The 25,116-nt window shown below is 40.4% G+C and overlaps 2 protein-coding genes and 1 long non-coding RNA gene across 14 annotated transcripts in view; 1 reads left to right on the forward strand and 2 right to left on the reverse strand.

Annotated features, from left to right (window-relative positions):
* The window catches only part of Flo2 (flotillin-2), a 125,443-nt gene that overhangs the window by 58,441 nt on the left and 41,886 nt on the right, over positions 1-25,116 (forward strand). The gene's annotated exons all lie outside the window — the stretch shown is intronic.
* Positions 1,256-14,815, reverse strand: LOC108619297 (glucose dehydrogenase [FAD, quinone]). The gene is made up of 3 exons (XM_018015809.2): positions 13,827-14,815; positions 3,744-3,994; positions 1,256-3,689 (listed from the first exon to the last, which is right to left on the reverse strand). The coding sequence occupies exons 1-3, from the start codon at positions 14,282-14,284 to the stop codon at positions 2,311-2,313; spliced, it is 2,088 nt and encodes a 695-aa protein (XP_017871298.1). The 5' UTR covers positions 14,285-14,815; the 3' UTR covers positions 1,256-2,310.
* On the reverse strand, positions 20,275-24,441 carry LOC149268041 (uncharacterized). 6 transcript variants are annotated; one of them, XR_016271228.1, is made up of 6 exons: positions 24,280-24,441; positions 24,102-24,178; positions 23,223-23,475; positions 21,584-23,166; positions 20,701-20,953; positions 20,275-20,644 (listed from the first exon to the last, which is right to left on the reverse strand). It is a non-coding gene; the product is annotated as an uncharacterized LOC149268041 (long non-coding RNA). The 6 variants fall into 6 exon arrangements; XR_016271227.1 differs by having other exon boundaries at positions 24,239-24,441; XR_016271231.1 differs by lacking the exon at positions 24,102-24,178.

The following is a 25,116-nucleotide window of genomic DNA, read 5'->3' on the forward strand; positions in this document are numbered from 1 at the left end:
CAAACGTGTATTTGATAGACGTGACGTGATGTTTCAGCTGACGACAAGGCGGATTTATATTGGGAGTTTCGTTGACATGGAGATAACCGGAACAGTGGATTTAATTTCGTATTGTATTGGCTTACTATTAATCCATCAATCAATCCCTTTATGCTAAACTGTTTGTTCCTCCGCTAAATTATATAATCGCTTTTCTTTATAAATAGTTTTGATAGCTGACTGTTTCGGTTGGTAGTTTCGTTAGAGATATTTCTAAATTCTTCAGTCCTCGTAGGCAGCCTGCGTGACATTTGAAATTTATTTGCAATGTCGATTGAATGTTATTCAATCGAAAATCGGAAACTATTTCAGGTCACAGAGAAATTATTCTTAAGAAAAGCAGTTGTTTAATAATAATAATTTATAGTTTGTCTAAGATTCAGTATAACAACAACTCCGTAATTCGGATTAAGTGAGAAAACTATTTGGATATAAAAAAAAAAAAAAATGATAATATGAAAAATTATTGGAATTGGAAGCTTTAGCGATATTTGAATACACTGAAAACATTTTATAGCACTAAATCTGATGTACTTAATAACAAAAAAAAAAAATAATAATAATAATAACTGAAAATAATGGAAATGGAAAATCCGGACATGACGATTTCATTTTTACTGAACTAACCAAGTTTCAAAAGCGAATTACTAATTTATTTACTATATTTTCTTATAAGTGTATTGCAGACCTTTAACTATCATAATATATATATATATATATATATAGATAAATGCAAAAAGTATGCTAAACTATACTATAGTGCACCTAATTAACTCCAAATCTGTATACCAAACACCATTTCAAGCTAATTTCTAAAAAGAGTTTTAAAGCATACTTTCAAGTGCGACTTTAGTTGAGTAAAAATTAAAATAATTAACATTGCGATTCAAATAAATCTAGAGCTTTTGATACTTCATATATTTCTATTATAACAAGATATGAAAAGCATTTGCTAACTTTTCCAAATGTCTTTTTACTTTCAGGTAAGCTTTTAAGTCGAGCTCACATGAGGTTTGTGTACTCGCTGATCTGCGATGTGGGGTTGTGTCCCAGCTAAACAAGCGCCGGTTTGAAATGCACTGCGAAACGCACTAAATGGTAAACAAGTAAGAGTGTCGGAAGTGCACGACTAGGAGATACTCTCTATGAATAATTTGATTAATTATGCTACGCTTTGCTCAAACAGACATCATGAAGAATAAATGCACAAGGCAGCTTCTGGTTTCATTGTTTATTTGTGTACTCATTTATTTACTCGTTAGATATATATAACAACTATTCCAATAAAAATACATAATGTAGTACTTCGTATCCAACTTAACTGCTAATTGAGGTTTTTTGTTTATGTTTGTGTTTCATATTAAATCGTCAATCGAAGTGTTTTTGTTTACAAGCCAAAGACTAATTGAGGTACTCGAAGTGTACACGTCGAATAAAAAAAATAAAAAAATAAAAAAATAAAAAAACAAAAAAAATGTTTATAGGTAGGATATACACACATATATATTTATATATATGTACATATGTACACAACAAACAAGAAAACGCATTAGCATAAATGACTCGATATATACAAGAAGCGCTTATGTGACTAAGGACGACGCACAGAGGGAGGAGCTGCAAAGCGAACTAAAGTGTAATAAATTAGATACGCGACGAGAATTAACTAACTAAAAGCTAAACCCAGTTACACAGCTTGCTCCAATTATACTAAAGCCTAAAGTAGCAGAGCAGAGCTTTGGATTAATCTTGTTCAAATCAAACTCAATGAGCTTTGGAGTGCGCGTCTATGATCAAAATGTATATGCGTATACAGAAGTTTGGCAAAGGATTAAAGTCTGAGCTGAGCTTTTGCTTAAAGCTTAAAATTTAAATGTAATATTAAAGTACGGGATATACAAATGAACGTTTTGTCAATATAGAGGAAACTGACAGTTAGCTTTAGGAATGTTACAAGAGTCTAAGTATGTTCGAGTGGGGATTACTGATGAAAGTCGCTGATAAAAACCAGCAGAAATAATATAAATCTACAAGATGAAAGCTTCTTAGTGGAGAGTGAAACAGAAATGAAAGTGAGAAAACACATTTAAGCTACAGTGAAGCTAAATTGCACTGACTACTTGCAATTGAGCTCACAGAAACTGTTAGGTTGTCTTGCCCGCTGTGTGTCGACTCTACAAGATTAGTCTTAGGCTTAGTCTGCCACTTTGACCAGCTGTCAGTGAGCTTTTAGCTGTGCCCCGGGCCCGGGCCACACATCGCCCACTCGAGCTACGAGCTTGGCAATGGCCATTGCCGCACTGCATCCGCCAGTGTCTCGTTGCCGGCGAGCGGCAGGGAGCGCTTCGAGCGCCATTGCTGATCCGTTGGCTTGGTGGTGGGAGTTAGCCACAGCTGCTTGATGAGATCGGCCCCCTTCTCGGCGATCATGACGACGGGTGCGTGTATGTTGCCATTGGTGATCGTCGGCATGATGCTGGCATCGATGACACGCAGCCCGGGCACACCATAGACCCGCAGCTGGGGATCGACCACGGCCCAGGGATCGCTGGGCGGCCCCATTTTGGCCGTGCCGCTCATGTGGTATATGGTCATCGTGTACTGCCTGATGAAACAGTTCCAATAGTCGTCCGTGAACATGGTCAGATGCTTGCAGTTGGGCACCGGCTTGCTCCAGAAGCGTGCGCCAAAGCGCTTCATTGCCTGTGTCTCGCCCACGGCAATCGCTGACTTGACGCCCTCTCGCAGCACGTTCACATCGTCGGGATGGGTGAGGTAGTTGTGGTAGAGCAGCGGGTATCGCAGCGGGTTCTTTGAGGCGAGCTTTATGTAGCCACGACTCTTGGGGCGCAGCATCATGGGAAAGATGCCGAAGACATCGCGATTGTTCACCTCGCTGAAGACCTCTTGGTAAAACTCATCGGTCAGGCCGTGGGCGGTCTTCACCTGGGAGCCGCCGTCGGACATTACCGAGGCGGAGGTCATCATGAAGTTCATGTCGGGCCAATCGTCGCTGGAGTTCGCGTATTTGGTATTGATAAAGGCCACAGCCTCCAGGCCGATGCTGGAGGTGAGCGGTCCATCCTCCGTGATGGCGTAGCGCAGCGCTGTATTTATGTTCACCATGCGCTTCATCACAATCGAGATGGGGTAGTCAATGGTGAAGGCGATGCCGCCCACCGCAATGTGGTCCTGCAGGTTCTGGCCCACGCCCGGCAGGTGCTGCACCACTGGAATGCCCACTCGGGTCAGCTCATCGCCATGCCCGATGCCGGAGAGCATCATCAGATGCGGGCTGCCAATAGCGCCCGCTGCCAGCACCACCTCCCGCGTCGCATAAACGTTTTGGAGGCGTCCGTCCCGGATGAACTGCACGCCGGTGGCACGTTTCGTGTGCGGATCGGTGAGCACCTTGGTCACATGGGAGAAGAGCGCCACGTGGAGATTGGGACGCAGTCGTGCCGGGCGCAGGAATGATTTGGCCGTCGAGCTGCGTGAGCCGCGACGCATGTTGAACTGATAGAAGCCGAAGCCCGTCTGCTGCGCGCCGTTCACATCGACGATGTCGTAGCCCATCTCCTCGCCGGCCTGTAGGAAGGCCGGGCCGATTGGCGTATTGTAGGGCGCGTCCTGCACCGTCCAGAGGCCACCTAAAATGAATCGAATTTAGTGCGGGTTAACATTGATGAACTTGTCCGACTCACCTGTGCCATGGTAGCGCTTGTTCCGCGCCAGGTAGGGATTGCGCTGATCCTCCGACTTGCGGAAATAGGGCAGAATCTCTTCGTACGACCAGCCGGGATTGCCAAACGACGCCCACTGGTCAAAGTCCCGCCGATTGCCGCGTATGTAGAGCATCGTATTGAGCACGGAGCTGCCTCCGATCACCTTGCCGCGTGTCCAGCAGCAGCGTTTGTCCTTCATGGCCTGACAGGCAGTTGGCTGGGGCTGCGTGCTGTAAGCGCAGTTAGATAGTGGGAGAGAGGGTGAGCGAGGGGGCGGACAGAAGAGAAGTTGATAGAGAGAAAACGTAAACAATTAGCGAATGTGTTGGCAGCGCTTTCATCATTAATCAACAGGTAAACACCGCACGACAATAAAATCGCATTAGCTAAACTATTCAAGGGCCACGCCCACCACTCCCCTTTGTCCCACAGCGACAGCCACTTTGACCGAATGAAATTCACAAATAACAAAAACTGACAACAACAACAACAACAACAACAGCTGGCAACAGAGACCCGAATACGACCAACAATTGTTTGCCACTGGGCAAATTTTATTACAGCATCAACAACAACAACAACAACAACAGCAACACTTGGCATAACTAAAAAGCAAACAAACCGTTTGGGGCTTTAGTGCTGTTGGCTTGGACAAAAAAGTTGATGCAATTGAAGCTCGGCCCTCTAATTGTACCTGATCTACGGCATTAGTTAGCATTTAGCTCGTTTGCCTTGGGCCACGAATTGTTTATAATTAAAGTACTCAAAGTACGTCAATTGCTGAAAGAAATCACACTCAAGGCACTTATTAAGTGCTGTTATTGGAAGTGGCGAGGATTTCCCGGCCTGTGGGCTGGTGTCTGGCTGAAAATGTTTTCACAGACAAGTTTTCCCAGAGCTGCGAGTCGTGTAAGCTGAGCATATAGTAGGAAAGAGAAAGAGCGAGTGAGAGGGAGAGGGAGAGAAAGAGAGATCAAGAGATCAAAGTATCGAAGCTCAATTAAGCCAATTTACGAGACAAAACCCGTTTTGAGATAGTTACTCAAATATTAGTTTTGTTATTGAAATTTCTTTTTACAATCAGCAAAACGAAATGATATTATTTTCAATCAATAAATCATGATTCGAATTATGCTTTACTACCTTGGCTGAAGATCTTTGCATAAGCAGCTTTCATTTATTATGAGAAAGAGGCAAAGATAGATGTAGGAGATGGTGGGAAGAGAAGAGAGAGAGAAAGAGATCCCTCTCTTGTGGGAGCGAGAGAGAGAGAGAGGAGACATAGGAGCGTAGAGAGAGAGAGGAATAGAGAGGGAAAAGCAGAGAGAGAGAGAGAAGGAATGACAGAGTACATGAGAACAGATGAGAGAAAGAAAATGACAGAGCAGAGAAAAAAGGGAGGATAAAATCAGATAAAACAAGTAAGAAGGCTCCAGTCGAGACTGCTCGACTAGGAGATACCCTGAACCCTCCAAGTTGATATTCTAATCATTCCGCACTTCTTTTATGCACACATACATACACATGCATCCACACGCACGCATAAGCCTGCGCTCTGCTAACTGCGCAGTAAGCAGCGACTGCGCTTGGGCTGCGTTGCAATGTGGGCAATATTATGAGAATTTATTTGTTGAATAATTTCTTTTGTAGACCTACAATCTTAATGAAACTTTCAGAACGTAATCATAATGTTCAAATGTATGTACATTCCAAAGCATAAGTCTCTAGTACTTGAAATGCGTTTTTTACAAATTGGGGGCGAAGGGGGCGTGGTATCCAAAATCTGTAAATTACAAAATCTTTGTATTCATTAACTTTATATACAACGCAAATTTGAAGACTCCAGGTTTAAAAGTGTTCAAATTAGGCTAAAAAAACAAAATCAAATTTTCGATTATTCTCGATAAAAAAGTTATCGGATGATTTATCGAAAAAATAAAGCAAACTCGTACTGCGTATGGTACACACGAGTATGCATGCCAAATTTCAGCTTTCTAGCTCTTATAACTTCTGAGATCGACGCACTCATACGGACGGACGGACAGACGGACAGGGCTATATCGACTCAGCTCGTCGCGCTGATCAAGAATATATATACTTTGTGGGGTCTGCCACGTCTCCTTCTGCCCGTTACATACTTTTTCACAAAACCATTATACCCTGATTTCCCATTTTCAATGGGTTCAGGGTATAAAAAGAAAAACAGAGCAGAGAGATAGAGATGGCAAAAGCGCAAAAGAGTTATTTAGGAAGAGGAATAGAGAAGGAGAGAGCGAAAGAAAGGAAGGGTAAATAGAGAAGGCAGGGTAAATAGAGAAAGGCAGAGGTAAACTAAGCGATACAGTTACAGATACTGAGACAGAAAAATATAGATTGAAATACAGAAAGAGAGAGAGAGAGAGAGAGAGAGAGAGAGCGACTTTAAGAGAGAAAGAGAGAGAGAGAGGGAGCTAATTTGAATTATTCGAGTTAAAAGCTATCAAAACGAATTATTTTTTAAGAGCTTCGCTTTCATTGAGGAACTCGTAATGATATATTATTTAACTTCCATAATTAATTTAATCTTCCTCTACATGGCAGATCTGCAGCACTTTCTGCTCAAATTTTCCGCTATTTTCCACTTTCAGCGACTGCTCTGGCTTTTCATTGTCATTTTCGTTTTCCCATGCCAAATCGCAAACGCTTGACTGCAAGTTGTTAACAAAACACCTACAAATGTTGCCGAGCAGCTGAAGCAGCTGGCATTTAGCTCTATGGAGGCGTCCTCTCGCTGTGCTAATTAGTTGCATCCATTGTCCCGTTACGCATTTGTTAAACATACAGGAAGTAGCACGAACTGCAAATTAAATGACAGCATGTAAAAAAAAAAAAACCATCCAAGAGGCAGCAGCAAAACAATCAACAATGAGCTCAGCAACTGCTGCACGACTGCAGTGCAATGGATGAAAAAACATTGCAAGAGGGGGAGTACTCGACTAGCCAAATACCCTGTCAAGTTGTATGACTGAAGATCGACAGCTCGGAATGTAATGGAGCTTAAGTCTATATATAAATAAATGGATGTTTTAGAGACTTTGATTGACTATTTGTTTTCTGGTTGACTGATTGAGATCAATTGTAACTTTTAGCAAAACTTAATCAACTTTACCTGCCCCTGCATAGCTCATTAAATTTCTCCTTCGTATTTTTGAAAGTCAGTCAGACCCGCTTTGGCCACAACTGTCTATAGGGTGTATATAAATTAAAATAAAAAGGAAACGAAATGCCAGTCGCGGAAAACTTGGTCAAGCTGCAAACAAGACGTGTGTAATGACAGAGATAGATTGCCATTGAAGATTGAAGAGTAAGAGTTTCGGATATGAAAGTGTTCAAAGTGTTGTTGTTGTTGTTGCTGCTGTTGCTATTGTTGTGGTTGTTGTTGTGGCTTCTGCTTTATTGATGCATATTTATGCACAGTCAATAGATAATCTCTGTTTTTATTTGCTTTGATCATTCGAGCTCATTCACGCCTTCGCCATGTCGACTGGGCTCTAATTAATATGCTGCCATTTACCATATCAGGTGGCTTGGCTGCCGCCGTCAATCGAGGGGCCATCGGTCATTAGGTTTTGCACCACTGTGCGCCTGCGCATTGCTGGGCGTAGTTCGGCTTTATTGGCTATGCGCCTTGACTCAATAAATCATGTCTTGGCTAAAATATGCGAGTCTCTCGCTTTTGCTCGTCGGAGTCTGCCATGAAATGGTTAACTTTCCCTCTGCTCTTCCACTTCCAAAAAATTCACTTACAAGTGACGCAAGTATTGTATATGCGTCTGTGTGTGTATGTGTGTTGAGTGCGGTTTATTAGCCATTTAACAGTTAGCGCACATAAACGTTACCAATTATTGTTAGCTAATTTTTGGGGCCCTCTTCGAGGGCAATTATTTTGCATATTATATATTTATGGACGGTCGACCCGCTTTGTGTGTTTGCACTTCTTTTTATGCTCTTTCATTTTGAAGCGCTCCAAATTTTCCGCTGAGCCTAAGTGTAGACATACGCAATGCCGGCTAGGGTGAAATGAACTAAGCATGAAGTGCGTATATTAACATCGAAATGAATGGCATAAGTCAGAGCAAATAGTCCTCGATATGCTGATGCAAGCAGTGCGAAAGGCCGCTCTGCATTTCAAATGGAGCTGTACTTTGATAGTTGACCTCGGCCAATTTCTTTGAGCAGAGGTTGAGCTAAGCTTCAACATGACAGCATCAACTTCGATGTGGATCCTAAGAAGATCTTCTCCATATTAGCTTCAGATGCATCCGTCAACTAAAGATGTTGAATGGATGGCTGGGTTTACGATATTCTTCTATTTTTCTAATTGATTCAACATCTGATAATTCTTAAAATATGATCTCATGTTAATTTAGTTATTAGAAGTAAATTTTAAACAGACCAAAATTTAAATAAGTAATATTATCGAAATATCGACAACAACTTCTAGCTTAACGATGATGATGATGATTTACATAATTTCTCTAACCTATTAACGTTTTCGTTAAAGAAGAGATGTGAGCTAATCTAGTTGAATATCTATAAATGACTATTTACATCTCGTAACACTAATACAGGCTTCCACTACGCTCTTTGCACGCTTCAAATGCGGGTAATTTGACCTGTCTTTTATTTGCCGTTAAAATTAAAGTTATTGTTGCGTTAACGTCACATTAACACCTTAAGCATTAGTTAAACAGAAACTCATTTACATCATACAATCGTTGTTTATGTCTTGAACTAATTTCGATTTCATTTGGCGATTGATGATTGCGAATTTAAATGTTAATTCAATTGACAAGCTGAACAAGATATATATCATAACTATATAAGGGGGTATGTAAATTGGTTTCTGCTGCTGAAGTCAAGGTCTCGATCTGCTACATCATGCGGCGTGTGCTAATAATTGCAAATTTTTGCTTTGCCCGATTTGGTTGTTGTTGTGAGCAAGTTCGTGTCCTAAGTCTTTTGATTTGCACTGGCCCCAAAACTGAGTCTAGCCATAGAAAAGGCGAATTGTGAAATGTTTCAGCGCATTGTTGGCGACGCTCTAGACATATAGCTGACAGGTGTACGTCTATAGTTTTGATCGTGTGTATGTGTGTGTGCTATGTAGTGTATCTCTTTCGCGCTCAAGTGTTGGGAGCGTTTCTGCTGAGTGTTTTTGTTTTTGTTTTTTGTAAGCTACTCACTGAAGCCTGTCGTACAAGACGCGACGCAGGCGATGTTGATATTTTCATTGTTGCTGCTTGTTGTTGTTGTGAGATGTTGCTTGTTTGCGTTTCATGTATTTTTGATTGGCAATTGAGCTCATTGCATTTGGCCAGCCAGGCAGACAGTCAGACAGTCAGCCAGGCAGCTCGCCTCAGCTGCGGCTGGTGCTCTTGCTGCTGCTGCTGTTGCTATTGTTGGTATTTCTCCGATCAGGTCTGGCGTTGTGTTTCATTTCATTCCATGCCATTTCCAGCCTGTAACCGATTAACCCACTTTTTGTGGCCCGATCCGGTTTTGGCCATTTGGCATTCGTTGCATTTAGATTGAGAAATTGTTGCTGTAGGATATGCCGGCTCAACAATCCACCCTACCGCACCCCAGTCCCCAGTCTCCTCCCTTCACACCTGTTCGCTCGGCCCCACCTTTGCATTGTACATAGATTTCTGACATATGCACAACATCCGAGTGCAGTCGCTTGATGTCTGCAGTCGAGCGCTCAGTTTCAGGCGCTAATTATGCGCGTTGACATTTCTGATACCACGGCGCAAGTGATGCGAATTCGTTGAGGTCATTTGAGCATTACATAAACCAGAAATACCGACAACAACGGGAGAAGAAGAAGATCAACCTGGGCTGCGGAGACTGACAAGGCCTCTGTCTCTGCAGCCGGGCCAAACTTTGAGTATGTGAAATATTTTGTGCATCAGCTTGATGGGCGTGCTCCTAATCGGTGTGTGTCTGTGCGTGTGTGTGTGTGTGCGTGCATTCCTAATCTATAGGATTGTCCGCCTGCGTTGCCAAATAACTCATTATCAAAATAAATACCAAGTGTCGCAGCAAACATCAACATTATTTGGTTAACAGTCTTTTAATTGCTCGCAACTGCGTAATATTCGCGTCAAATGTTACGGAGAGCGCTGTGTAAATTAACATCTGTTGATTTTGGGGCACAGCTAACCCCAGTTAGCCGAGCATTCAGTATTTAGCACGTGCGTTAATAGCTCAGCAACAGTCGGCGAAAATAGTTATGTGCCTTTTGGTTGCCATTGGTCTTCCCGTTGTCAACAAGCTGACGAGATCTGTTTGGGTTTCGCATGGAGCTGTGAGAGGTCGGAATTGTAGGTAATTGCAGTACCCAGCCAGATGGCAACGCCGCGACATACATAAATCAATAAATTTTCTTTGGACAGTTTAATTTGAGATGATTTGCTGACACGCTGAGGGCTTTTAATTCGGCTGGCCATGTTGCCACCTGGTCATTTACAATAGCGTTGGCAGCACTTGAAATCATTTATTATCAATCACCAGCGAGTGATTGATAGTGTATGATAAACAAAAGTTAAGTAACGTAAAGTGATTTGAATGTTGTATGCCCTTTCGATTTGTTAGTGTGTTTAGCGTTGCCATATGACAGAAAAATATATTGTTGACTTGTAACACAAATACTGGTAGACTTGCATATAAATGTGAAATTTATGCATAATAACTCGATATGAAAATTAGACTCTGTCATAAATTTCAGATTACCGGTGTTGGTAAGCGTTGCCAAACTGCTTAAAAAACAACTTTGAGTAAACAACTTTTACGTGTAGAAAGAAATGTGAATTTAATAAATAGAAATAAAAGAAATTGAAACTCGATTAGATTAGTGTTAAAAGAGTGCTTGAATTATGGTTCTCTATGATTTTTGTCAAATATTTGCAGAAAAGTTACCTCACATATCTTGGTACAATTTTTAACTCTAAAGCTACTTTGAATAAAGCTATCAACTCTAGCTAGCATTTCTTAGATTTTAACCATGCATACAAAAACTTGGTAAATATTTGTAAATACTTTTACCACATGCAAATCATTCAAGTGCAACAAAATGCCCGATGTGGCAAGCAGAGTATTTTAGATTCGGATAAACCCTTTCACAGTGCTCGAATCTTGTTGATTGCGGCAGCAGACGAAAAATAACTAACGATGCTGGCTAGGGATTATGCTGGGTGCCCATGGCGACAGGGTACTGGCCTTAGCCGTAGCTCTTGCTGCTCCCTCTGTTGTTGTTGCTGCTGCTGTTGTTGTTGTTGTTGTGTAGATTGGCCGGCACCGCGTGGCTGTGCCTCGCGAAAGTGATGCAATGGCGCGGAAAACAGGCGCCGATTGCCACACGCTCCATTCCAGTGTGTGTGTGTGTGTGTGTGTGTGTATATATGTCTATTTCGTATGCATTTGGCCGGGAGGCAGCAGAGTCGGGAATCGACAGGAGGCGGGCGGGGAAGTGGATAAGCAACCGAACCGCTCTGCTGCATTCAATTACAAGCAAATGCAGGCGAAGCCAGTCCAAATGAAATGAAAAATGGAAATGCTATTCGAATTGAGTGCTGTGTGTCTGTGTGTGTGTGTGCGTGTGTGCGAGACTTTGGTAATAGCTTGTGGTCGTCGCATGCTAATGCCAATGGAATTCTGACAAGCCGAAAAAAAGTGAAATTTCTGTGGCCGCTATTGGGCCGCGACCACGCCCAGTCCGATGTCCGATGTGCTCGATGCGGGCCCTACCGAAAACAGTTAAATAGATTACGGTATTGAAAAGCATTCGAACAATACTAAACATCGGCTCATGAATAATAAGCAGACAGGTGGCTGGCTGGCAACAGCTGAGCCGAAGACCTCAAGAGCTGGAGACGCTGAGATATAAACAACTGTTCCTAACAGTAAAGTGTTCTAATTTAATTTGACATTTCATTGATGAGTCGTCGGAGCTGGGGGAGGAGAGAAATTAATTTCTTTTAATTGCAAACATGCTTCTCTTTCGTTCCTCGGTGGAGGGGGGGTCTTGAGGGGGAGTCTTGACTCTCCAGAAGATGCAAGTCACGTAGGCAGCACAAGTGAACGTTTTCTTGAGAGCTTTGACATTAAAATGAACAAATAATCTTGTCGAGAATGTTTACTGTCGATGCTCGACCTGAGAGATGCCCTATAAAAAGATATCTGCCTGTTGCCGGCATATAGAATGAAAGGAGGTACTTTGACCCATATTGCTAACAATATATTATTCAGTAATATATTGATATTGAATTGAGTTTAATTCTGTTTTTTGTTATCTGCTATACATCTATAGTCAATAACAACCAAGAGTATTTAGTATTCGGTCTACCTATGCTGGCAATTTATTCTATATTTTCCCTAGTCACGTGTCAAGAAGTAAAAGTGCGCGTTATTTACGGAAGCTCATAAAACGAATTGGAAAAGTGACACCGGCTACGTGCCTCAATTGAAAGAAAATGGATATAAATCTCAGCATCAATATTGAGTAGGCATCATAGACATAAATCCCAAATGCAACTAGTTGGCATTATTATGCATATATGATTTGCATAAAACGTTGGTCGATTTAGTCGTTACACAATGCGCACACTGTACAGTGCAATCTCTTTTCAATTTGTGCGGTGCACATTATGAATGCATTATTATGCGAAAATCTCTATTGTCCGACAAATCAAAGCCGTCCATGGACCAAGTGTTGCCCCATCCACGTCCATTTGGCGTTTGTGTGTGAAAAGAGAGCGCAAAAAGCCAAACACTTTGACAGATTGCTGCTAACTGAATAGAGTTACCAACTGGCCGAGTGGTCAAGCCCAAAGTGAATGAGCAACACGATTAGCTCAGACTCCCAAAGACTGGGCGCTGCCCAAGACATAAACTTGGCAAACTTCGGCATGGCATCGAACTAGTGTGACCCAAGTTAGTCAATACGGAAGTTATTCAACAGCAATAAATTATATGCCATTAGACTATAAACTCATCGTTCAGAGAAAGCAGACATCAAGTTTTATTGACACATTTATGTGTTCTAAGAGACTTCAACTTCATACAAACTGAATGAATTCAGCCCATAACAACATATTTGCCCAATTAGGAACTCTTGATCTTTCGTTTAGCTCTCGGATCAAGTCAAATGCATAACCTGAACTCGTATTGCTCTCGTTTAATATTGTTTACGACTTAGTATTTAACTACTATAGCAGTTTATGTTAATGATTTTTTTTGTATTGCTTGAACCAGGTTTAAATCTTACTTTATCAAACTTCAAGGCCTAGCTCAACTTTCAAGCGAACCGGCAAAACCATTGTAATACCCTCATATTAATCTGTTTACATACATGTTTTGCTCTTTAGTTGATGTATTACTTTTAAAATGCATAAAATATGACAAGCGTTAATTTATTTGGCATTTATCTATCCTGCTGTGGTTAGTTTTGACAGATCTGGAATTTATTTGTTAACAACTTTTACTGGGGATGAGCAATGAGCTAATATATTAAAATGAAATTTGTTTAGCTTGAGCAAAGCTCTTCAATCTGAAGATTTATTCGATCTTTATATTGACCCCACATAGATATGATATGAATATTTGTACTGCAAATTAATAATATAAAAGACTCATTAAATACCACATCTATTAGACACGCAGTCAATGACAACTGGGTCTGAATGGTTGACTCTTGGCCATTTGCAGATTTCACAACAACAGCGAGGTGCCACACGAGTAAAAAAAAAAAAAAATCATGTTGGATTTTGATATGGAAATGGAATCCGCAGAGTCATTTAGTCGCAAGTGACGCATCAGTAGATGCGACTCAAAACTACAGCGCGAGGCCCATTCGGGGCGTGTTTTTGTTTGACTTGACCGAAAGGTGGTAAACCGAATGACAATTGTGTACTTGGCTAGTTGTTTTGCTTTGTTATGACGGCTATTAGTGTTTGCTTGGGCTGTCCCTCACTCAGTCCGATGTGGGTCACTGCGAAGGCTCGCCCCTGAGGGCAGACTCACCGATACTTCCAGTCCATTTTGCTTTTGTGCAAATACAGCGACAGCAGCGGCACATCCGATATCTCCGTCTCCTGGCCGCCGGCCTCCAGCAGCAGGACCTTCCAGTGTGGTATCTCCGACAGCCGCGAGGCAAGCACCGTGCCCGCCGAGCCGCCGCCAATGATGATGAAATCGTAGGCCAGCTCCACCTGCGGCACGTTGAAGGGCCGATTCTCCGGATCGAACAGATCGTAATTGTAGTACGCTATGGCGGCGATCAGGAATGGCAGAATCGTCAGCTTGCCGACGCCCACCACAGCGGTGGTCAGTTTGATCGCCGAGGCGATGGCCAGGCCCAATTTAGAGGCGCCCACAGCGGCCACGCCCGCTGTGGCAGCCGCCTTCGAGGCGGTGCTCGCCTTAAAGAGCAGCCCGCCCACCGAGACAGCGGCAGCGCCTAGAGCAGGCACAACAACCATATTGAAGGGTTCGTTTGTTCTCTCACTCTCTTGCACTCTCACTCTCTCTCTCTCTATCCCTCTCTTTCTCGTTATGTTGTTTATGCCGCTTCAATTGTGAGCTCTGGCTTCAGTGCCTATCCCTAAGCGTTGTCTTCCTCAGCGCCTATTGCGCTCAGCACATCTTGTTGCCAATCACCATCATCTTCTTTATCAAGAATCCACCTTTTCGACACTTTCATTTACGCTCACAAATCACGAGTCACGTTCACCAATCACAATTACTGCTGCACTTTCATTTAGGCTTCGACAGAAAATAATAATAAAAAAAATTTCTGTTGTTTTCTTTTTGAAAAATAAATAAACAGTAGTGCGAGTCGCGTCGAGTCTTCGCTTCGAATTCCTCGTCGCGTATATAAATTGCTTTTTTTCCCAAAATAAAAAAAAAAAATTGTTTTGAAAAAAAGGCAACCGACTCGTTTGGCAGCCGCTGCGTTTCTGAGCCACAAAAGCAACTCGTGTGCGACGTTTTGTCTGCTTCGCTTTTCTTGTTGCAAGCCCGTCGTCGCGTCGAAGCCCCCGCCGAAGCTAAAGCAGAGGCTGAAGCGGTTGCGCATGCGCCCGCCCTGTGGAGCTCGCTCGTCAGCTGAGGAGCTCTACGCGCGCAGTCGTCTGCTCTGCAACCGAGCAGAGCTGAGCTAAAGCTGAGCGCGTGACACGATCACGATCCGATCGGCGCGTTGCATACGTGTTATTAATAGATGATATGACGTGTCTCTCTCCATTTCTCTCTGAAATCCTCATTCCCACAGTTCTTCTCCTAGTATTTTCTCTCTAGTTATCTAATCCTATTCACACCCACACTCTGAATCTCGCTCTCTCTATCTCGCTTTCCCTCTCACACAAACACATTCCCTCGTCTTTCTCTCTCGTTATTTTCTACCTCACCCCCGCAGTCTCACTTTCTCTCTCTCTCTCTCTCTCTCACTGTATCTCTCTCTCTGTCTCCCTCTCTCTCTCTCTTTCTTTCTCTCTCTGACACTTTATCTCTTTCTCTCTCTCACTTTATCTCTCTCTCCCTCTCTCCTTCTCTCTTCCTCTCTCTCTCTCTCTCTCTCTCTCTCTCACTCTCTCTCTTTCTCTCTCTCTCTCACTCTTCCTCTCTCTAACTCTTTCTTTACCTATCTCTCTACACATATCTCTCTATCTACCGATCGCTATGTCTGCTCTTCCTGATTATCTCTGTCTTATTTTCTCCCCCTTGATCTCCTTATCTCTTTGTCTATCTCTTATTTTCTCTCACTGGTTTTCTTTGACCCTCTTTTCTGTATCTATATCTCTTGTTCTATTTATTTTGATCTCACATTGATCTCATGATTTTATGTATATTTTTGTTTGTGTGCTTCGCTTGATTTTTTATTCTTCTTCATATTTCTTCTTAATCTCATGTATATTAATGCTCGCAATCAGTTTACTAAATATTAACCCACTATTCTGCATTATGTAACTTCCCTAAATAATATTGGCATACTCCTCTTTTAAATGAGTTTAATAAATATACTCATCAGGTTTCATACAATACAATTCCACTTTCAATTTAATTTAACACGCGCTCCGCTCTAATTTCCAAATACACTCACACTCTCGTACACAAACACAAACACACACACGCACAAATACGGCTTTATTTAAGAGCACGTTCCAGCTTGGTGGCTCCTTTTCGCCAGCTGCTGCGGGAGCTGTTGCGAAACGGTTGAGCATTCGTACTCCATTCGCACTCACTGATGGCGATGGCTTAGCGCATAACCGATTGGCAACCGTTTGGCAACTGATTGGCGACCGTTTGGCGCTCCTGCCGCATTGCTCTCCCGCTGACGATTCCGCCTGCCGTTGGGCATTTTAAGTGTTGTTGTGTTTTGTGGTTTTTCTTCTCCCGTCTTTCGCTTTTTACCTTACCTTACCTTACTCACTTCTCTTTTTATTTCACTTAACCAAACGACCTTCATGCTCACTTAACAGTTATGTGCACTTAGCCGACGATCTCCGGCTAGTGTGAGTATGACTGGGTATGCGTGAGTATGTCTCAGTGACTGTGTGTGTGCGCTCACGTAAGCCACTAGCTTACTCAGAGGCGGGAGATAAGAAGTCGAATAAGTTTTAACTCCTGAGGCAGCGGATGTAAAGTCTACATTGTACAATACCAATATCTATATACATATGTATTTTTATTAAAGAAATTACCAAAATAAAGAAACAAATAATATGGTACAGTCATGTGTAATGCACAAACCGGCTTGAAATGCTAAGTGCAATGGCCAAAATGAGTGAAAAAGCTACAGGAAAACAATTATTTCAATGTGTGCCAATTGGCTGGAAGTTGATTCAATTGAATGAACCAAATCAATGATGCTTAATCATATTTAATGATATACATTTACTTTGTGTTTAAAGTATGTCAAATAGCTGGTTAACAGAGCGTGTTGCTGTAAAGCTGTTGCTAACAGAACAGTTATTGCTAAAAGCTGTCAAGCCAAGTTTGAAACAGTTCACTTAACTTGTATAAGGCAAAACCGTTGAGATTACTGTTGTGTTCATGATAAGAGTAGTGATGTAATAAACATTTGGGATTGAAAGATGAAAAGATTCGTTTAGAATGGAGAGCAAGCAAGAGACTTGTGAAATAAATCCGAATAGTTTCGGCTAGAAATAGTTTTCAACGATTTTAGAGAAATGTATTGAAAATCAGATTTGTATATAAGAAGTTTGAAAGTTCCATGAGATTTACAGTAAAGTACGTAGAGTCAATCAAATGTTAAATGATAATGTTAATGTTTAATCTACAGTGTAGAGTCTACACTCTTAATATTAATGATCCGAGATATATACGATTCGTAAGCTGAGATATTAGTCATTTATCATAATGTATCAATTCATCACCAGTCCCATATAAACTAATGAGTCCAATAAGAGCTAAGCTCGCTTTCTTACTGTTTAACATAGCAGCGCATGTCACAGCTGTTAACTGATACCTGTTAACAACATTCTTTGCCAAATAGAGCGCTTCATCTCAATTAGAATCTCGATTTCAGTGAAATCGCATTAAGCGAACAACAAAAATACCGTACATCTACTTGTGAACGGTGAGACTTTAACTGTTCAGGAGAGGCTTAACAGCGCACAAATATGTCAATCAAGTGCTCGACTCGCATCGAATTCAATTACGCAAACAAAACATGTGAGAGTGTGGGCGAAAGTAGGGCGGCGGGGTGGGGTTAGGCTATACTCCACAGAGTAGGCTTCTCCACGCTTGCCCCCATTGAAGATACGTAACAAAATGTAATGACCGCAAATTAAGACAGCGACGATAAATTGCGAGGCGATGCCTGGTCAATTGTTTTCCATTCGCCACAAAAGGTCGGACGGCCGAATCGGTTTTTCCTCGCCGTGCGTGACTTTGGCATGCGAAAATGCGTCGGCTTCGCTGGAAAAGCCTAACGAGTCCGCACTGTGGTAAGAAACAAAAAACAAAAAAAGTTGAAACGTCACTAAATAAATAGAGTTGACCAACATAAAGCTGCACAACTTGACCGTGTGCTGAGGGGCCCTTCAATGAGATGTGAAGTCGTTTATTGTCATCTAAGAATGGTCAAGGGCTGAGAAGTGGGGCATTTATGACTCGATGCCATTGAAGAATGCAGCATGGGGGCACTCAAAAGACGAGGGCGTTGGGCAACAAGCGCTCGCGATGCCCTCGTAAAAGCAAAGGTAACAGACCAATAGACGGAGACTTTGAAAATTGCGGCATGTGTTAGCTGTAAACTGTTTTCGAATCAGTTGCCCACATTTCAAAATCATAATCATAATCTTGGGCAATCAATTAAAGAGGTTATTAAACTAGGCACGACTTGTCATTCTGTGCAAGACTTGAAGACAGAGAGACAGACAACAGATGGCGCTGCTTGAGATTCACTTACTGTAATTACTTTTACTAACTTACCACAGTAACTTTAATAGTTGGTCAGCTGAGCTAACTGTTGCCTAAATACATATACTTCGTTTCGTAAATAGCATAAAGATTATTTTGGGCTTTTTCTTGAGATTACGAAAAAGCAAATTAACAGCGTGAAATGTTATGCCAACAGATGGCGCCGGCAATCGCCCAGCCCCGCACTAAATATTTCCATAGCGAGATGATAGCGACTCTGGGTGGCTAAGTGACCCACACTATTAAAGCACTTCCGCTACAATTACGGGCGGCACATAATAAAGCGCACAAATTTCCGGTACTTACGGCTCGTTTTGTATTTGGCTCCATGTCAACTTTCCCAATCAACGCCGAAATTTACTTAAAAGCAATTAAAAGTGAAAGACGCACTGTGCGAGCTATGCTCAAGCAGAAACAATTTGGGGTGACATAATGAATATATCAAAAAAAAAAAAAAAAAAACACAAAAAAAAATTAATAATAATAAAAAATAAATTATAAAATAAAATATATATAAATTATATCTATTGGAATGAAATCTAAAATGAATTTCACAAATTCCATATATGTATTTGCGTTAAGCATTTATTTTTTTATTTCTTGCAAATGTGTTTGTCAGCTACTTATTAGCCACTATAACTGTATTAAAGCTTTAGTATATGTCAATGTATAATAGATATGTAAGTGTGTGCAGCTGAGGCCAACCACAGAGCCAAGCGGTGCGTGGCATATTACACGAGCACTACGTGACCTATTGCCATAGAAAAGGAAAACAAAGAGACAAAACAAAACAAGACTTACAAGCTTATATATTATTCACTAGATAGAGAGATACACGCGTGTACTTGCACGTGGATTACCACACACACACACACGCACACACATACACACAAACAGTAGACAACTGTTGTGGTAACAGGTAGCTCTTGGCTGACATCTTTCATCTAATCGGTTGCCTAAACGCCTGGAAGTGCATTTCTGCCCGTCATCGTTGCTCCGCTCGGTCGTAACTCAATGCCAAATCAGCGTAACGCATCTCAGATGGATCTTCTCATTGCGCACCATTCAACTCTATTTCGTATTACCTTACGCATCTGCCACAAACTGTCTGGGCCAAGTGCAAACAGTTGGCCCCTACGTGTGCGCTAATTACTCAACCCATTCGAGCAGTCTAGAGAGACGGTGTTGTGGGAAAATAGCTTACGTTAACTAATTGAAATATTGAGCTACCGGCTCAAATGGGAACTAACTATGTAGATATTCGATTATAGCTACAGTAGCCAAAAAATAATATACACATGGATTATTATCTGGAACTACTAGTAATACCAACTGTGACATAATTATCTATAGCAATTAGGGCCTCTAACCCAAACATTTCGATTTCAGTGTAGTCTCGAGCGAATAGACTTTGGATTGTCCCTGAATCTCTCCCATTTCATATAATAGGCAATCTCTTCAATCATACCAAACATAAATATCCTATTCCAGCTACCCTGTAATTTAATTTACAAACAAATGACAAGCTCTTCACAGTTAGTGGGATACTCTTGTGAAAACGAATTCAAATTCCAAATCCAATTAATTTCAGTTCCAGTGAATTTTGGTTTAGGTGTCACCTGCACTGGATCCCTGGATACACCAAGTCAGGCTAAAAAAAAAAAAAAGAAAAAAAAAAAAAAAAAAAAAAAAAAAAATTATTCATCATCCAGCTACACTGTAATATAAATGAATCAAATTATACATTGTTTCTTTCTAAAGAGCCTCATCGGCGCGTGGGACACTCCGATGAAGCGTGTCGCTAGGTGCACTTGTCAGCGACCCACTGAATAATTGCCATCGGTTTGTATGCATGGGTGTTCGGTTTCGGTCTTTGGTCTTGTTGTGGCGCCAAGTGCTGTGCGGCATAGAAATGAGCCGAAATTTGGCTATGGCCACTAATTGACGGGTCGTAAAGTGAAAGTGATCAATCATCAGTTGGCAAAAGTTATGCCCCAGACCCAGTAAAAAGTGCTTATGTCATGGCTATTGGTTATCTTGCATTTAATAAACATGGATATATGACAGCATGCATAATTGTAAACAAGAACATGTGAATGTATAAATTTACAAAACAATGTATACCAGTGTTTCCAAATAGACTGCAGCTACTAGTCTGTAATTTAGAATTGTGTCTTGTTCAAATGTTAATCGGCTTGGAAGTTTGCAAGTAGAAAGACCTTGTTTTGTTTGTTTTTCTTCATTGTTACTCCACTACTACTACTCGGGGGCAAACACAAGGATAGGATATCCTCGGACCTTGCACCCCGTTCAAAAATGTTTCATTTTGATATTTTTATAAATTCGTTGAATCGATCCATTCATTATTTTGTGTCATGTTGTATATGCTGCAGACCCTGAAACAAACATAGTAAGTATTAGTTGGAATCGGAATTGTCAGAGGAATACTTACTGTCAGGGTCGATGTATTAATATGGAGGATATGGAAACATAAAATGAAAATAAATTAATGACAGCCTCCTTGCGGCAATAATCTAATATAGGAATTCCGATACACGAACTTTCAGAGCTTGCGATTCAAGTGTATGAGCAAACACAAGGATCTCGACATCCTTGGACCTTGCTCCAAAAACAAATTGACCTCTTTTTGTAAACGATGGTCCATAATTCCAGCGAATTTCTGTTATTCTTCTTTATCTAACGAGCTGCAAGAATAGAAAACCCAAATCATGTAATTGGAATCTGCATTAATGTAAGAGGCCAATTTGATAATGTTAAACTGTGAAATAATTCGCACGAAGATTCAGGGACATGTGGTGACTGATTAAATTACCAAAGCATAACAACATTTGTGTTTATCCTTTAAACTTGAAGAAATTAAGAACACATATTTGTAGAATATTAAGCCAAAAGTTCGGCAGTTGAATTTAGCTCCGATTTTGATTATATTTCCGAATTTGGAATTTGGAAAAACTGAGAATTTTATTTCAGATGCGAGCACTTCGAAGCTCTACAACTGAATGACGATTTCACAATTTGAGCTAGACTGTCCAACCTCAAATTTAAGCATCGCCTACTTCGATAATTCGTAAAATGAGTGTGTCAGAAACTTGATAATTTATTTGTCAACACTACTCAACACTACTCAGCCGTCATATCTGTCCAACCCTGTTGAGCAACACTGCTTTAATAATTTACCCATGCTTGGAAAAAACCAGAAAACTAGTAACTGAACGTTTTATAAATTATGTACAGGTGATCTATTGATTGGCCTTGGATAAGAACTGCGCAAAAAAAAAAAAAAGAAATTTGTATTTCGATGAAATCTTTCTTACCCTTCAAGGCCCTTAAAGGGAAATGAACAACAAGAAAATTGGCAAACTTTCGTCGTTCGTCGTATATGTTATACATGTTATCACTGTTAGCCAACAACAATATAAAATTTAAAGTTTGTTTAGTTCTCTACAGGCACCCTCACCCATTGCTTGTTTTTAGCAACACTTTTTTAAATATATTTACTTTTTTATTTTAGACAAATGTAGCCAAAAGTCCGGCAGCTGTATTAAGCTTCGGTTTTTAATTTGTTTCTTAATTTGGAATTTGGAATTTGGAAAAACTGAGAATTTAAGTTTAGATGCGAGCATTGCCAAGCTCTACAACTGAATGACGAATTTACAATTTGTGCTACACTGTCTAGACTCAAATTGAAGCATCGCCTACTTTTTAGTTTTTAAGCTTTTCTCAACACTGCTTGGCGGCCATATTGCTATCTGAACAACACTGCACTAAAAGTTATCGGAAAAAATATCTCCGTACCCTTATAAAATTAGACGGACAACAAAAACAAAGCAAGAAAGAGTAGTAGTCTCTAGTCGGGACTGCTCGAGTAGTAGTGTCTCCAAACTAATGCGTATTTTAAATAATAGAGACTTGTGCTTTGACACATACACTCATTTTAATGCAATTAAGTTTCCATAGTAAGCCCACACTGCAGTCCATGCTTGTTTATGCGTGCTGCCTATGTGTGTCTGTGTGTGTTTCTTGTGTAAGCAGAAAGACGCGATGAATTATTGAAATATCAAATATGCGAAGGGTTCAGGGGATTTCGTAGTCGAGCAGTCTCGACTAGAGCTTTCTTACTTGTTTTAATTTTTTCAAATTTTGGCGAAAGGGACGTGGTATCCTATATCGGTAAATCTTAAATGCAAATACCCATTAAATCTTAAGTCTTTAGGTCTATAGTATTCAAATTACGCTTAAAAACAAAATCAATTAATAGGTTGTTGATAAAGGAGAAGGAGTTTATCGAAAAGTCTCTAGCCCTTATATCTTCTGAGATGTGGGTGTTCATGCGGACAGACGGACGAGCTGACGGATATGGCTATCTAGATGTCGCGCTGATCAAGAATATACATACTTTCTGTGGTCTACCACGCCTCCTTTCTGGCTGTCACGTAGATCTATACTTGACTGATTTCCTATTTTCGAAATGGGTTCAGGGGATAAAAACATTTATACATTCTTATAGCCAAATTTAACCAGCTAGTTTTTATTTTATTTCTGCATAATTGTAAACATAATAAAACATATGCATGCATAATTGTAAACACAAGAACATATGAACGTATAAATACAAAACAATATACCAGTGTTTCTAAATAGGCTGCAGCTACTAGTCTGTAATTTAGAATTGTGTCTTGTTCAAATGTTAATCGGCTTTGAAGTTTGCAAGTAGAAGGACCTAGTTTTGTTTGTTTTTCTTCATTGTTACTCCACTACTACTACTCGGGGGCAAACACAAGGATAGGATATCCTCGGACCTTGCACCCCGTTCAAAAATGTTTCATTTTGATATTTTTATAAATTCGTTGAATCGATCCATTCATTATTTTGTGTCATGTTGTATATGCTGCAGACCCTGAAACAAACATAGTAAGTATTAGTTGGAATCGGAATTGTCAGAGGAATACTTACTGTCAGGGTCGATGTATTAATATGGAGGATATGGAAACATAAAATGAAAATAAATTAATGACAGCCTCCTTGCGGCAATAATCTAATATAGGAATTCCGATACACGAACTTTCAGAGCTTGCGATTCAAGTGTATGAGCAAACACAAGGATCTCGACATCCTTGGACCTTGCTCCAAAAACAAATTGACCTCTTTTTGTAAACGATGGTCCATAATTCCAGCGAATTTCTGTTATTCTTCTTTATCTAACGAGCTGCAAGAATAGAAAACCCAAATCATGTAATTGGAATCTGCATTAATGTAAGAGGCCAATTTGATAATGTTAAACTGTGAAATAATTCGCACGAAGATTCAGGGACATGTGGTGACTGATTAAATTACCAAAGCATAACAACATTTGTGTTTATCCTTTAAACTTGAAGAAATTAAGAACACATATTTGTAGAATATTAAGCCAAAAGTTCGGCAGTTGAATTTAGCTCCGATTTTGATTATATTTCCGAATTTGGAATTTGGAAAAACTGAGAATTTTATTTCAGATGCGAGCACTTCGAAGCTCTACAACTGAATGACGATTTCACAATTTGAGCTAGACTGTCCAACCTCAAATTTAAGCATCGCCTACTTCGATAATTCGTAAAATGAGTGTGTCAGAAACTTGATAATTTATTTGTCAACACTACTCAACACTACTCAGCCGTCATATCTGTCCAACCCTGTTGAGCAACACTGCTTTAATAATTTACCCATGCCTGGAAAAAACCAGAAAACTAGTAACTGAACGTTTTATAAATTATGTACAGGTGATCTATTGATTGGCCTTGGATAAGAACTGCGCAAAAAAAAAAGAAATTTGTATTTCGATGAAATCTTTCTTACCCTTCAAGGCCCTTAAAGGGAAATGAACAACAAGAAAATTAGCAAACTTTCATCGTTCGTCGTACAACATGTTATTACTGTTAGCCAACAACAATATAAAATTTAAAGTTTGTTTAGTTCTCTACAGGCACCTTCACCCATTGCTTGTTTTTAGCAACACTTTTTTAAATATATTTACTTTTTTATTTTAGACAAATGTAGCCAAAAGTCCGGCAGCTGTATTAAGCTTCGGTTTTTAATTTGTTTCTTAATTTGGAATTTGGAAAAACTGAGAATTTAATTTTAGATGCGAGCACTGCCAAGCTCTACAACTGAATGACGAATTTACAATTTGTGCTTTACTGTCTAGACTCAAATTTAAGCATCGCCTACTTCGATAATTCGTAAAACGAGTGTGTGCCAAAAACTCGATGATTTGTATGCTGCATTGGGGATTTGTCAACACTACTCAACACTAGTCAGCAGTCATATCTGTCCAACCCTGTTGAGCAACACTACTTTAATGATTTACCCATACTTAAAAAAAAAATAAGGAAACAAGTCACAACGTTTTATAAATTATGTACAGGTGATCTATTGATTGGCCTTGGATAAGAACTGCGGAAAAAAAAATAAATTTGTATTTCGATGAAATCTTTCTTACCCTTCAAGGCCCTTAAAGGGAAATGAACAACAAGAAAATTAGCAAACTTTCGTCGTATAACATGTTATTACTGTTAGCCAACAACAATATAAAATTCAGAGTTTGTTTAGTTCTCTACAGGCACCCTCACCCATTGCTTGTTTTTAGCAACACTTTTTGAAATATATTTACTTTTTTATTTTAGACAAATGTAGCCAAAAGTCCGGCAGCTGTATTAAGCTTCGGTTTTTATTTTGTTTCTTAATTTGGAATTTGGAATTTGGAAAAACTGAGAATTTAATTTTAGATGCGAGCACTGCCAAGCTCTACAACTGAATGACGAATTTACAATTTGTGCTACACTGTTTAGAGTCAAATCGAAGCATCGCCTAC

This window comes from Drosophila arizonae, chromosome X (assembly GCF_054131065.1).
Source record: "Drosophila arizonae isolate 15081-1271.41 chromosome X, UAZ_ARI_1.0, whole genome shotgun sequence".
Taxonomy (NCBI): domain Eukaryota; kingdom Metazoa; phylum Arthropoda; class Insecta; order Diptera; family Drosophilidae; genus Drosophila; species Drosophila arizonae.